The 15,299-nt window shown below is 43.8% G+C and overlaps 1 protein-coding gene across 1 annotated transcript in view; it reads right to left on the reverse strand.

Annotated features, from left to right (window-relative positions):
- Window positions 1-4,496: 4,496 nt before the first annotated feature.
- The window catches only part of LOC115179284 (transmembrane protein 163), a 45,429-nt gene continuing 34,626 nt past the window's right edge, over window positions 4,497-15,299 (reverse strand). Inside the window, exons 6-8 of the mRNA XM_029740664.1 lie at window positions 13,658-13,769; window positions 7,577-7,718; window positions 4,497-5,209 (exon numbers count right to left, since the gene is read on the reverse strand). Of these exons, the coding sequence (XP_029596524.1) occupies window positions 5,149-5,209; window positions 7,577-7,718; window positions 13,658-13,769 (315 nt within the window). The 3' untranslated portion in view covers window positions 4,497-5,148. The remainder of the gene's footprint in view (window positions 5,210-7,576; window positions 7,719-13,657; window positions 13,770-15,299) is intronic.

A 15,299-nucleotide genomic window follows, 5' to 3' on the forward strand; every position in this document is an offset into this window, starting at 1 on the left:
TCTTCATGATGTTGCTCCCTGCGTTCAGACAGGGGTTAACAACAGACTGCAGGCATTTGTGTTGCCCTTGCACCATTAAATATGGTGAAATTGAAGCCATTGCAGCCTGAATGGAGAATGTTTTGGGCATGAAGCGGTCCACATGCCGGCTGCATGTTGCAGCAGTCTGTTGTTTACCCCTGTCTGAACGCAGGGAGCAACATCATGAAGTAGCATTAGCCACTCTAGCATGATGGTGGAAAATGGTATTTCATAAAGTACATATTTCCCCCATTAAATATAGTGAAGGAGGAAATCGACACCTTTGCAGCCTGTTTTAGGTACGCAGTTTCATACAATGCGTTCGGAAGGTAAGATGAAACAGTTGAATATCGCCTCCTGCTGGCCGTTGAGCTAAGAGCCATGGTGCTCCAAGGAGCCTGTCACCTTCCAGGCCGACTACATTGCAGACATGCATTGGATCAACCAATGGTTTTTTTACACCTTTATTTAACTTAAGAAGAAATGCCTATTTTCAATGATGGCCTTGTTCAGGGGCAGAACTGCAGATTTGTACTTTGTCAGCTTGGGGATTCGAACTTGCAACCTTTCGGTTACTAGTCCAAAGCTCTAACCACTAGGCTACGCTGCCACACCATTAAACATTGTGAAGGAGGAAATCGACACCTTTGCAGCCTTAATAGAGGATGTTTTAGGTACGAACGTTGTGTGCCACGTCATCCGGGTATCAGATGAATCCATCACGTGATGTGGTAAACTGACATTAGGGTTAGGAGTTGTGAGATCTGGCAGGCTTCTGCAATGTTGTCAGCCTGGAACGCAGCCTTGGAGTTGCGCTTGACGACAGCCATAAAGTTAGGGGGTTGCGTTAGTATCTATCCTTTTTGACTGAAAACAGTCACAGAAAACAAAAGGTTACAGCGGTGCGACTCTTGCTCAATCACATTATCGAAGTAAATTGAAACACATCCTAGATCCTGAACTTAGTACGTCTAATGACACTTTCCTTTGAGAAGACAAATATAGACTCTTAGCTTAAGCACTCTTAATACAGAACAACACCGCAACCGATTATCTAGCGAGTCTAGTTTCTGCTTAAATTGGCAATACCAATGTAAACATATCAACGTATATTACATTCTGTACAAGAATTCATTGCTATGTACAAAAGGTGTTGGTAAGAATTAGAGTAAGGCCAGGATTCAATCCAGAGCGTGTTATAGTGCAGCACAGTTGACATGCAGCAATGCCCCTTTTAAAGGCAATTTCTCCGGCGTTCGTGGAGATCGCATTTATGGCAAATGCTGCGAATGTCGGCTCAAGTGTAAGTTCACTTTAAAAAGTGCATTTTTGGCTGTCTAGTGCACTGCTCTATAACGAGCCTCGGATTGAATCCTGGTCTAAAAAGCCATTTGGAGTGAGTGCAATGACTGTCCCACCTGTAAACAAAAATCCCTTTCTATATGTACAAAAATGTATTATAGTGCACTATAATAACTAATGTCTCATTGACAACTTTCATTGGTACAGTATTCTGAAAGACTAAATCAGTATGCACAGCTTGAAGACTTGATTTCAATCATCTTCCTTTAGGGCTCTACTCAATCTGTATCCTGAAGCATTACTGATTTCAAGGTCATTTCCTATTGAGTCCACATCTGCAGTGTTTACCGTGAATGCAGTCTCCGCCAACCCGGGAACATTGCCTTCAATCAGGCTGTAATGATGAATTTCCGCGATTCGGATTGAATAGAGCCTTTAAGCACTCCTTGTGCAATGGGTCAACATTGTATTGCTGTATGTCAACACTGCATGCATGTAATTGTATAATGTCAACATTATATTCATGTAATTCACATAATGATTTATGTGGATTATTTTCATTTTGCAAACCACATACACCATATATACAAAAGCATGTGGACACCCCTTCAAATTAGTGGATTCGGCTATTTCAGCCACACCCGTTGCTGACAGGTGTATAACATAGAGCACACAGCCATGCAATCTCCTTAGACAAACATTGGCAGTAGAATGGCCTTACTGAAGAGCTCAGTGACTATCAACGTGGCACCGTCATAGGATGCCACCTTTCCAACAAGTCAGTTGGTCAAACTATTCGGCGGATGCCAGGAGAACGCTACCTGCCCCAATGCATAGTGCCAACTGTAAAGTTTGGTGGAGGGGGAATAATGATCTGGGGCTTTTCATGGTTTGGGCTAGGCCTCTTAGCCTTCCCTGTAGCTCAGTTGGTAGAGCATGGTGTTTGCAACACCAGGGTTGTGGGTTCGATTCCCACGGAGGGCCAGCACAGAAAAAAAATGTATGATATGTATGAAATTGTATGAAATGTATGCGTTCACTACTGTAAGTCGCTCTGGATAAGCGCGTCTGCTAAATGACTAAAATGTAAATGTAAAAAATGTAGTTCCAGTGAAGGGAAGTCTTCAGCATACAATGACATTCTAGACGATTCTGTGCTTCCAACTTTGTGGCAACAGTTTGGGGAAGTCCCTTTCCTGTTTCAGCATGACAATGCCCCTGTGCACAAAGTGAGGTCCATACAGAAATGGTGTGTAAGAACTTGACTGGCCTGCACAGAGCCCTGACCTCAACCCCATGTAACACCCTTGGGATGAATTGGAATACAAACTGTGAGCCAGGCCTAATCGCCCAACATCAGTGCCTGATCTCACTAATGCTCTTGTGGCTGAATGGAAGCACGTCCCCACAGCAATGTTCCAACATCTAGTGGAAAGGCTTCCCAGAAGACTGGAGGCTGTTATAGCAGCAAAGGGGGGCCAACTCCATATTAATGCCCATGATTTTGGAATGAGATGTTTGACGAGCAGGTGTCCACATACTTTTGGTCATGTAGTATATATCCTACATATACAACTACATCCAGCGTGGCAGATTGTGAAAGCTTTAAACAATATAATTATATATGGTATATTTACTCGCCAGGACGACCGTATTTCCCCCATCAGATTTGGTTAAGGAATTAGATAAGGAAGAGGGAAAAGGATGACCTGTTGTGCTCTAGCCAACAGACTTGGCTGTAGTGCACAGAAAAAGACTTGTTTTAATTCCAGTGTAGTAATCTCTGGCTAGAGTCTTTGGCTCCAGTCATGTTGTCTGTTGATGGTCTGCCACAGGCTTTTATTCAACACCCCTTAATGTGACCCTCTTAAGCAATACAGCAAACACAGATTCCATACATGAGTTGGTGACAGGGACATTTGTGCTTTCATATTCACCAATCAAATGATACAGGGTTTGACCCAAATATCACCCTATTCCCTATAGTGCACTACTTTTGACCAGGACCCATAGTGACTATGTAGGGATTAGGGTGCCATTTGGGACTCAAACCATTGATAAGAGTCTTCTGTCACGTTGTTATTGCACATACTGTACTGCTATACTATACTCTTGTGTCTACAATTGATAATACAATGGGCATCTCAGAAATCCATTTTCCCTGCTGAGTCTTTGGGGGATAGCAAACATGCCCTACAGCTACGAATAGTAGCAACTACCACCCTAAAATATACTTTACCTGTTACTACATCATGGCTACATAAACGCAACACATCTACTTTGAGCAGTGGTGTCATAAACAGAAATAGGCTGTGTGTGTGTGCCAAATGCCACCCTATTTCCTGCATAGTGCACTTTTTATGGGCCCTGGTCAAAAGTAGTGCACTGTAAAGGGAATAGGGTGCCATTGGGGATACAAAAACAGTGTACGCTATACCATCTACTGCATCTTGCCATCTTGATGTATTAGATGTATCACTAGCCACTTTAAACAATGCCACTTTATATAATGTTTTCATAACCTACATTACTCATCTCATATGTATATACTGTACTTTATACCATCTGCTGCATCTTGCCATCTTGATGTATTAGATGTATCACTAGCCACTTTAAACAATGCCACTTTATATAATGTTTTCATAACCTACATTACTCATCTCATATGTATATACTGTACTCTATACCATCTACTGCATCTTGCCATCTTGATGTAATGTATCACTAGCCACTTTAAACAATGCCACTTTTATATGTTTATATACCCTACATTACTCATCTCATATGTATATACTGTACTTTATACCATCTACTGCATCTTGCCATCTTGATGTATTAGATGTATCACTAGCCACTTTAAACAATGCCACTTTATATAATGTTTTCATATCCTACATTACTCATCTCATATGTATATACTGTACTCTATACCATCTACTGCATCTTGCCATCTTGATGTAATGTATCACTAGCCACTTTATATAATGCTGCTTTATATGTTTTCATACCCTACATTACTCATCTCATATGTATATACTGTATTCTACACCATCTACTGCATCTTGCCTATGCCGTTTGGCCATCACTCATTCATATATTTTTATGAACATATTCATATTCATTCCTTTACACTTGTGTGTATAAGGTAGTTGTTGTGAAATTGGTAGATTACTTGTTAGATATTACTGCATGGTCGGAACTAGAAGCACAAGCATTTCGCTACACATGCATTAACACCTGCTAACCATGTGTATGTGACAAATACATTTGATTTGATTTGAACAAACGAAAAAGCCTATTGAAATCCCATAAGGACTGAGATGCATATCTGAATCAGCCATCTTGTCCAAGGGGAGATAGAGATATGAACACCAGACTGTAATCAGTGGACAATGTGCAGTGCCTTTGTAGCGGCAGTGGCATAATTTCCTGACGACTCAGCAGCCCACGTTCTTCGGCCTGTCCCTCCGCCTCCCCCTGCTTCGGCAGAGGAGGAGAAACATTGAGGGAAACCTCCGTCTTCTCTTTGACTTCGTAATGACTCCTATGGACGGATCAGGTTCGGAGTCCGAGAGACAGGGGGAACGCTGCAGAATGGACCACTTGGGTCTAACTAAAATGCCACTGGGCTCGCACCGTGACGTCTAAATCAACCAATAGGTTTGTCATGGTGACTGGAGAGATCTACTAGGAAGAATGGAGCTGAGCTGGATAGGGACTGGGCATAGATAGAATATCCTAGAACAGACACTGGACGTACACATACTGTATATAACCTAGAACCCATCCCCCACTGAGCCCTCGCTGCCCTTCCGCGGTCTTCTGTCACTCAAAGCGCTCGTAGTTCCTCGTCTGTCGCACTCGAGGGACCATATCAACCAGCAGCCTGTGACAGGAAAGAGACATTCATATTAATGAAATCGCTAACATACACAGGGAGAGATGCAACTGCATTTCACTGCCAATATTAAATGAGCGAAAACCGTCGCTCCTCGTAGTGAAAGTTCAGAATGTGTTGAGTAACTGAATCTATCACGTCGGATTATTTGAGTACATTTGTGTAACCACTGCAGCTGCTTTTGTTGATGCTTTTGTTGATGCACCCTGTGGTGTCATGTTTGGATTTCTTTCTCCCCCGAGTCTCTTTCATGATTGGAATGCTCCCTGGGACAGAACACTGCCAAGCCTCGTGAAAGGCATAGGATTTTCTTCAGCAGCAGTGGAAAAGTTAGCGTAAGGGGCCAACTTGACACAACTGTGTAAAGCATTGGAATCAACACCTTGTGAAAAGCGTTCCACAGGGATGCTGGCCCATGTTGATTCCAATGCTTCCCACAGTTGTGTCAAGTTGGCTGGATGTCCTTTGCGTGGTGGAGCCTTCTTGAGACACGGGAGACTGTTGAGCCTGAAAAACACAGCAGCGTTGCAGTTCTTGACACAAACCGGTGCGCCTGGCACCTACTACCATACTCCGTTCAAAGGCACTTAACTCTTTTGTCTTGCCCATTCACACTCTGAATGGCACAATCCATCTCTCAATTGTCTAATGGCTTAAAAATCCTTCTTTAACCTGTCTTCTTCCCTTCATCTATGCTGATTGGTGTGGATTTAACACGTGACATCAATAAGGGATCATAGTTTTCACCTGGATTCACCTGGTCAGTCTATGTCATGGAAAGAGCAGGTGTTCTTAATGTTTTGTACACTCAGTGTATATAGCGCCATTATCTTTTTAAATAACTTTATATCTAGTTTAAATCGTTTAAGTTTACACTGAAAACATTTTACCATCACAAAAATTATTTTCCAAAATAAAATAATATTCATTTTTTGTAGTGGCTGCCACGATTTAGATGTAGCGGCCCGCCACTGCTAACTTAATATAGGGGAAGCACTGATAGTGGGTATAACATGTTTTTCCCCTACCAATATGCATTGCTTAAAAGAGTTTGTCACCTAAAATATTCCTGGACTACGGTGGATGAATCACAGGCTTGACCATAGGCCTGACTAACCTTGTAATCCACGATCAGTTGATGTTCATGAAATCAAATTTAAAATTCTTGTTTTATAAACCTTCATCTGGATTAATTTAATATGGGTCTGATGTCCATAATGAAGGCTATGAGGTGCCTTCTCCTGTACAAATGAGTCAAACACTAAATGAATGAGCTTTGCTGTGTTTTCCGTCTGTATCTGAGATGCTAACAGGTTGTGGTACATAGACAGAGTTTTCCATACCCCAGGCATGTACTCTCCTGTACCTATTTGTTTTTCCATCTTTAAAGTTCTTCAGTTGAACAGCTATCAGTTTGCAAAGATAAAAGATTATAAGGATATGTTTTTAGGTCACAAACATAATCTGTAATGATATATCTATACATATAGCTATACATGCCCAGCAAAATTGTCACCTAAAAGTCTGGAGATAAGGCATGGTTTGACAAGAAGTACAGGAGAGCGACGAGGAAGAAGCGAGACCTCTTCCGCCAGCTTATGAAAAACAACACTGCTAACAACCATTTCAAATATGCCCAAACAAGACACTCCTACAACCAGGCTGAGAAGCAGGCTAGAAGGAACAGCAACGTCAAACTCAATAAGGAGCTTACTGATAAGACCTTAACCAGTAGGAAATGGTGGAAGCACGTCAACTCCCTGTTTGGAGGAGCTGAAAATTCCCTGGACAGACGCCCCCTACAATCTGCTGTTTGAGTATGGAACTGCCTCACAGAAGACATTGTTGCTAAAATCACTGACACTGTTCTTCAGGCCTTCAAATGCCGAGCAGATGCCTATCTCCTAACTTCCCCACATGCCTTGTGGGATTGAGTCCTTGAGCTGCAGTAAACCAATGATTATGTCAATTGGATGTTGTCTGATATTGTTTTTGTTCACAATTGCACCCAATAAAAAAAAAGCAAAAAAAAAGATGGGATAGCTAATTTAAGGTGGTTCAATACTGATGACGATTCTTAAGCCAGAGACTCTAGGATTAGTTTCCCCTCCCTGAATCCTAACCTTAAACCCTAACCGGGCATAACTGACCTAAGATCAGTGTTTAGAGGCAGCTTCCCCTACACGAGGTCCGGAGCCTGCTGGTTTTCTGTTCTACCTAATAATTAATTGTACCCACCTGGTGTCCCTGGTCTAAATCAGTTCCTGATTAGAGGGGAACAATGACAACATGAAGTGGAACTGGCTTCGAGGTCCAGAGTTGAGTTTGAGGGCTCGACACAATGTACCCACTCACTTGACTCCGTAGGCCAGGATGATGAGGCCTATCAGGACCCCTATGGACCCGTCCAGGTACCACACTTTGGGATCGTGCTTGAACACCTCAGCACTGATCAGGATGGAGAAGCCCATGACCCCGCCCACCAGGGAGTTGAAACCTGTAGATTGGACAAGACAGGTAGACAGACAGGTAGACAGACAGGTAGATAGACATATAGACAGACAGTTTAGTTTTGTGAAGTGTATTATCCCACATAGAGAAATTAATTTGATTCCAACAAACTATATAGAAATAGCTTGAACATTAACAACAATAATGAACACATGTATGCACATATATTTCATGAAATTACATGTAGTCTGCCACAGAGTCTTTATCCAGAAGTCCATAAGACAGACAGACACGGACGAACAGAGAGACGACTTTGAATCCTTTTCTATTGTCTCTCTCCTCATTCGATTCCTACTGTATAAGAACCCACTTACTGGCTCCTCTGCACCTCAAAAACACACCGACTGACGAGGACCTCTGCCAGTCTTTTACATACTGTACGTTTGATATGACCCGACTGGGCACGTCAATTACCTCAGTAAAGAATATCATCTATGGCGCTGCATTCCTAGGGGCAATCTGCAGTTCAAACAACAACAAAGGGACACCCCGCCACTGTTATGGTAACCAGCTGCGAGGACTGACCATCCATGAGATCAAAATTACACTGAGGCTATACAGTGTTTACAATGACATTTTTAAAAAACAAGGGAGCAAAACAAGCTTCTATTTTGTGTTCTCATGCAGTGTGACAGTTGAACTGCTTATGAAGCATATGATTCTTCAAGAATCAATATATATACATTTTAGTCATTTAGCAGACACTCTAATCCAGAGCAACTTACAGTAGCAAATGCATACATTTCATACATTTTTTTTCCCCCGTACTGGTCCCCCGTGGGAATCGGACCCACAACCCTGGCGTTGCAAACACCATGCTCTACCAACTGAGCCACACGGGACCACAATATCATTAATTTAGAAGTCCAAAAATGTATGTAGCAATCACAGATTGCCCCTTTGAAGGCTTGTTTAATGTCATGCAGCGAGAAGAGAATCTGGTGGGTAATTAACTCATATTCTGCTAGCTGTCACATACAATTTAATGAACCCCACACACACACTTTAATGAGCGAGTGTCTCCATCCAAAGCTGACCTTTCAAACTGGTTTGACGCCAGCCTGTCTGCCACAAATCTCTTATTGAAACGAGAACGGACATTTTATGAGCTCAGGAGCACGGAGTTGTCCATAAAGACACATAAGTAGTGAACAACTTTCTCAAGTGTAGAAGGGAATAGGTGTGCGGCCCAGTACCTGAGGGTACTAGGCGATTCTCCTGTCTGTGTGGATACGAATCCCAGCACCTACCGGCTCTAAAAATATGGGAAGAGAGTGCTTATCCATGTCCTTACAAAATGACAGATACAAGTGAAGCATTCATATGGATCCATCTGAAATGGCATACTATTCCCTATATTTTACATTTGAATTATTATTGTTGGACATAAAATACTGTAAAAAACACCAGCAAATCAGCTCCAAGTGATTTTAATTTTGTTCCAAAGTATTCCAACCCGTAATATAAATATATTTATGATTGTAAGCAATGTTTGAAATGATTATGTTTTAGTTATATCTGTTTGGGCTTCTTGTGGTCAATTTGCAGTCTTCAAGTTATTTGTAATTATACTGAACAAAAGTATAAACGCAACATGTAAAGTGTTGGTCCCATGTTTCATGACCTGAAATAAAAGATCCCAGATATTTTCCATACGCACAAAAAGCTTATTTCTCTAAAATGTTGTGCACAAATTTGTTTATATCCCTGTTAGTGAGCATTTCTCCTTTGCCAAGATAATCCATCCACCTGACAGGTGTGGCGTATCGAGAAGCTGATTAAACAGCATGATCATCAAACAGATGCACCTTGTGCTGGGGACAATAAAAGGCCACTCTAAAATGTGCAGTTTTGTCACACAACACAATGCCACAGATATCCCAAGTTTTGAGGGAGCATACAATTGTCATGCTGACAGTAGGAATGTCCACCAGAGCTGTTGCCAGAGAATTTCATGTTAATTTCTCTAAATAAGCTGCCTCCAACGTCATTTTGGACTATTTGTCAGTACGTCCAACCGGCCTCACAACCACAGACCATGTGTAACCAGGCCAGTCCGGCTTCTTTACCTGCAGGATGGTCTGAGACCAGCCACCCTGACAGCTGATGAAACTGAGGAGTATTCCTGTCTGTAATAAAGCCCTCTTGTGGGGGAAAATGTATTCTGATTGGCCAACCCATGGCTGCGCCCCTGCCCAGTCATGAGAAATCCATAGATTAGGGCCTAATGAATTTATTTCCTTTGACTGATTTCCTTATATGAACTGTAATTCAGTAAAATCGTTGAAATTGTTGCGTTTATCAAATCAAATCAAACTATTGGTCACATACACGTGTTTAGCAGATGTTATTGCGGGTGTAGCGAAATGCTTGTAGTAACAGTGCAGTAGTATCTAACAATTCACAACAATACACACAAATCTAAAAGAATAGAATACAGTATATACATATGAGATGAGTAAAGCAGTAAGTAAACCTTATTAAAGTGACTAGTGTTGCATTATTAAAGTGACCAGTGATTCTATGTCTATGTATATAGGGCAGCAGCCTCTAAGGTGCAGGGTTGAGTAACCGGGTGGTAGCCGGCTAGTGATGACTATATATGGCCTTAAGATAGAAGCTGTTTTTCAGTCTCTCGGTCCCAGCTTTCAAGCACCTGTACTGCCCTCGCCTTCTGGATGATAGCGGGGTGAACAGGCAGTGGCTCGGGTGGTTGTTGTCCTTCATGATCTTTTTGGCCTTCCTGTGACATTGGGTGCTGTAGGTGTCCTGGAGGGAAGGTAGTGACTGCACCACCCTCTGGAGAGCCCTGCGGTTGCGGGGCGTTGATACAGCCCGACAGGATGCTCTCAATTGTGCATGTGTAAAAGTTTGTGAGGGTCTTAGGGGCCAAGACAAATTTCTTCAGCCTCCTGAGGCTTCTTCACCACACTGTTTGTGTGGGTGGACCATTTCAGATTGTCAGTGATGTGTACGCCGAGGAATTTGAAGCTTTTCCCCTTCTCCACTGCGGTCCTGTTGATGTGGATAGGGGTGTGCTCCCTCTGCTGTTTCCTGAAGTCCATGATCAGATCCTTCATTGTGTTGACGTTGAGGGAGAGGTTATTTTCCTGGCACCACTCCACAAGGGCACTCACCTTCTCCCTGTAGGCTGTCTCGTCATTGTTGGTAATCAGGCCTACTACTGTTGTGTCGTCTCCAAACAAACTTAGGGAGGAGGCTTCTGATGTTAACATGCATGAAACCAAGGCTTTTACGGTTACAGAAGTCAACAAATGATAGCGCCTGGGGAATAGGAGTGGAACTGAGGGCTAGATGGCCTGGGTTAACCTCTACATCACCAGCGGAACAGAGGAGGAGGAGGATAAGGGTATGGCTAAAGGCTACAACAACTGGCCGTCTAGTGTGTTGGCGATAGAGAATAAAAGGAGCAGACATCTGGGCGCAGTAGAATAGATTCAAGGCATAATGTACAGACAAGGGTATGGTAGGATGTGAGTACAGTGGAGGTAAACCTAGGCGTTGAGTGACGATGAGAGTGGTTTCGTCTCTGGAGGCATCAATTAACGTAGATGAGGTCTCAGCATGTGTGTGGGGTAGGACAAAGGCATTTTGAGCGGGACTGAGGGCTCTACAGTGAAGGCATATAGGCATTAAAGAGAGGCATAAAGTAATCACAGGTGTTGATCAGGAGAGCTAAGACAACAACGGGTAAATGGCGATGAATGGGCAGAGCGGGTCAGTTAGGTACATATAGGACCTGAGTTCGAGGCTGGGGCCGACAGGTAAACAAAATGAGGTACCGTGTTATTGAAACAGTCCAGGGAGAGTAGCAATAGGTGAGTCCGGGTGCTGTTCGGTAGTCACTACTTCGCTGGGCGAGCAAGGGACACAGCGTTCAGAAAAAGCTAGCGGGCCGGGGCTAGTAGATGGTTCTGCAGCGATATCGTAACAGAATAGCCTGTTGAGACCACATCGGGCGATCACGTCGGCAGTCCAGTCGAGATGGATCGGCGGGGCTCCAGGGATGTAAACATAAAGGGTCCAGGCCAATTGGCAAAGGAGGTATTGTAGCCCTAGAATTAGCTGGTATATGGGCCGAACTTGAGGCTAGCTCAAGGCTAGCTGGTGCTTGCTTAGGGACAGAGGCGTTAGCTAACAGTAGCCACTCGTTTGCAGCTAGCTAGCTGCGATGATCAGGAATAATGATCCAGTGTAATGATCCAGAGCAGCAGGAATCCGATGATATGGTAGAGAGAAGCAGTCCGATATGCTCTTGGTAGATATCGCGCTGTGCAGATTGGCAGGGGATTGTTCGAGCTAAGGCTGGCTGATTCTGGGGGGGAAAAGGCAAGGACCACTAGCCGTGCTAACAAAAACGAGTAGCTAGTTAGCTGGCTAGCTTCTGATGGAAGTTCCAGTTATAAGCAATAAAAATAGAAGATCCGTACCACATTTGGTGAGGTGGGTTACAGGAAAGTATATTTAGTTCGTATATAGAAAGTGAGATTAAGATATATACGAATAAGACCGGCTATTTACAAGGGATAAGACGTTGGATAAGACAAAGACAGATATACACATCCTACTGAGCTGCCATCTTGGATTTGGATGAAACTTGTTGATAGAACTTTGGTAGCCTTTTCCTCAAATATGCTTTGTTAAAATCCCCAGCTACAATAAATGCGGCCTCGGGATATGTGGCTTCCAGTTTTTTACAAAGTCCAGTGTAGTTCCTTGAGGGTTGTCGTGGTATCGGCTTGAGGGTGAATATACATGGCTGTGACTATAACCGAAGAGAATTCTCTGGAGAGGTAATACGGTCTGCATTAGATTGTGAGATTTTCTAGGTCAGGTGAACAAAAGGACTTGACTTTCTGTGCATTATCACGATCACATCATGAGTAGTTAATCATGACGCATACACCTCCCCCTTTCTTCTTCCCGGAGAGTTCTTTATTCCTGTCTGCTCGATGAACTGAGAACAAAGCTGGTTGTATGGACGGGGACAGTGTATCCGGAGAGAGCCATGATTCCGTGAAACAGATTATGTTACAGTCCCTGTTGTCTCTCTGAAAGGAGATCCTCGCCCTGAGCTCGTCCACCTTATTGTCCAGAGACCGAACATTAGCGAGTAATATTCTCGGAAGCGGTGGATGGTATGCACGCCTCCTGAGTAGGACTAGAGGTCACTCTGAATACTTCTTCTCCACCGGCTGCGTCCCAGAGCAGCCTCTGGGATAAGTTAAATTGCCCTGGAGGGTACGAACAAAGGATCCATTTCGGGAAAGTCGTATTCATGGTCGTAATGCTGGTGAGTTACTGCCGCTCTGATATCCAAAAGTTATTTCCAGCTGTATGTAATAACACAAAAAATGTTCTGGGCTAATAATGTAAGAAATAACAACAAAAAAAACTGAAATACTGCAAAGTTAGAAGCAGAGCTACCATGTCTGTCGGCGCCATCTTCTTCAGTATATGTTCTGGCCCCCTGACCATCTGCTCAATAAAAGAAATCGGCCCGCGGCTGAATCTAGTTGATGGTCACTGCCCTATATAGTGCACTAAGTAGTTCCCAATATATTCCACAGATTTCATGATGGTGTTTTTAAGCCAATCACCTTCCATCTTCATGCACTATGGGAATAGGGCGCCATTTCAGACACAGCCATTTCCTCCTATACACCATACCTTTTCCCCTTTTCATTTTTCTCAATGATTCCCTATGGAGTTTTTCACCCTCGTGCTCCACCCTCCCCCAATTCTCTAACTGGCCTGAACTCAAGTGGGAGTGGCCTAGATCAGGCAGAAGTATGCGTTGCTACAGATCAAGGATCATCTTCTCCTCCTCCCAATCCAAGTTGGGAAAAAAAACTGACCCAAGATCAGTGTCTTGGAGCAACTACACACGAGTTAGGCACCTACCGTCTGTGATGAGGGCTCTGCTGGTGAGCACCCTGCCCAGCATGAACTTGAACACGGCCAGAATGATACACATCACGCCACTGCCGATGGACACACTGAAGAGGAAGTCATCCTGATAGAGAGAGAGAAGTAGATGAGAGAGGAGGAGAGGGGGGATTGAGAGAGAGGTGATGATGAGGGGAAAGAGAGAGAAAGGGAGAGAGAAAGAAAAAAAAGAGAGAGAGCAAGAGCGAGAGAGAGATGGAGAGAGAGAGAGTGGGTAAGTGTTGCAAAGTGCCTCCGCTGTAGAATTAATATTGCACTATGGCCTTGAAGGCATGAAGAGATGCATTTCTGCAAGGTAAATAACCTCATCAGTCCCATTAAATCCCCCAGTGAAAAAATGCACCACTTTCATCAATCTGCTTGCTCTGCCCTCATATTTAGCCTCACATTGAAGTGTTATACCATTTTCTTTTCAGTACAACCATAAACAGTTTCATTTAGGAGTTTCATTGAAAAATGTCAACAACTACAAAATTAGGCCGCCAAGCAAAAACCTGACATAAAACTAATTTATAAGAATGCTGTAAGTACAGGAACTGTCTGCTCAGTGGGAAATTAATATCCAACTAGTCAGTGACAACTGTGTGGAGTTTGTGACAGCAACAATGTGAGCTTATTACAGTATTATCCCACTTTGTCCTGGGATTTCCTATGATCTATGTAGAAGAACCCCTTACCTTCTAACGACTCGTGTGGCCTGTGAGCGCCAGAGCAAAACAGTTTACATGTGCATGTTAGTGAGAGTCTCAGTTTTTCATATAGGGGTCATAATAGTTTGTAGGTCAAACCAGGCGTTTTTGTGAGAAGAACCGTTTTCGGGATCTGCCCTTGTCTCACATACAACGCTCTAGCTCAGCCCCCATTCTAGCTCAGCCTCCGTTCTAGCTCAGCCCCCGCTCTAGCTCAGCCCCCGTTCTAGCTCAGCCCCCGCTCTAGCTCAGCCCCCGTTCTAGCTCAGCCCCCGTTCTAGCTCAGCCCCCGTTCTAGCTCAGCCCCCGCTCTAGCTCAGCCCCCGCTCTAGCTCAGCCCCCGTTCTAGCTCAGCCCCCGCTCTAGCTCAGCCCCCGTTCTAGCTCAGCCCCCGCTCTAGCTCAGCCCCCGCTCTAGCTCAGCCCCCGTTCTAGCTCAGCCCCCGTTCTAGCTCAGCCCCGTTCTAGCTCAGCCTCTGTTCTAGCTCAGCCCCCGTTCTAGCTCAGCCCCCGTTCTAGCTCAGCCCCCGCTCTAGCTCAGCCCCCGTTCTAGCTCAGCCCCCGTTCTAGGTCAGCCCCCATTAATCACACACTTAATGGTTGGTATCATGATGCAGAAGAAATAGACCAATCAAACACAACAACCCAGCAGTCCGTAGCTCAAACACACAATGTTTACAAGGGGTTAGAAGCCCTAAAACATGCCGGCGGGATGGTGGGACTCAAAGCGTTTTAAACAGGCAACAAAGAACAGCCAGAGATAGACTACAATTAAGTAGGACAGTGAAACCTGTAAGCCCAGTAAACACATGATATATTCCTGAGTCCTTGTTGAGTTTAGAATGAAAAAACAGTTTGTTATATATTACTGAGATGTTAGTGCAGGGGCGCAACATCCACTATTGACGG

The sequence above is a fragment of the Salmo trutta genome, chromosome 39, assembly GCF_901001165.1.
Source record: "Salmo trutta chromosome 39, fSalTru1.1, whole genome shotgun sequence".
Taxonomy (NCBI): domain Eukaryota; kingdom Metazoa; phylum Chordata; class Actinopteri; order Salmoniformes; family Salmonidae; genus Salmo; species Salmo trutta.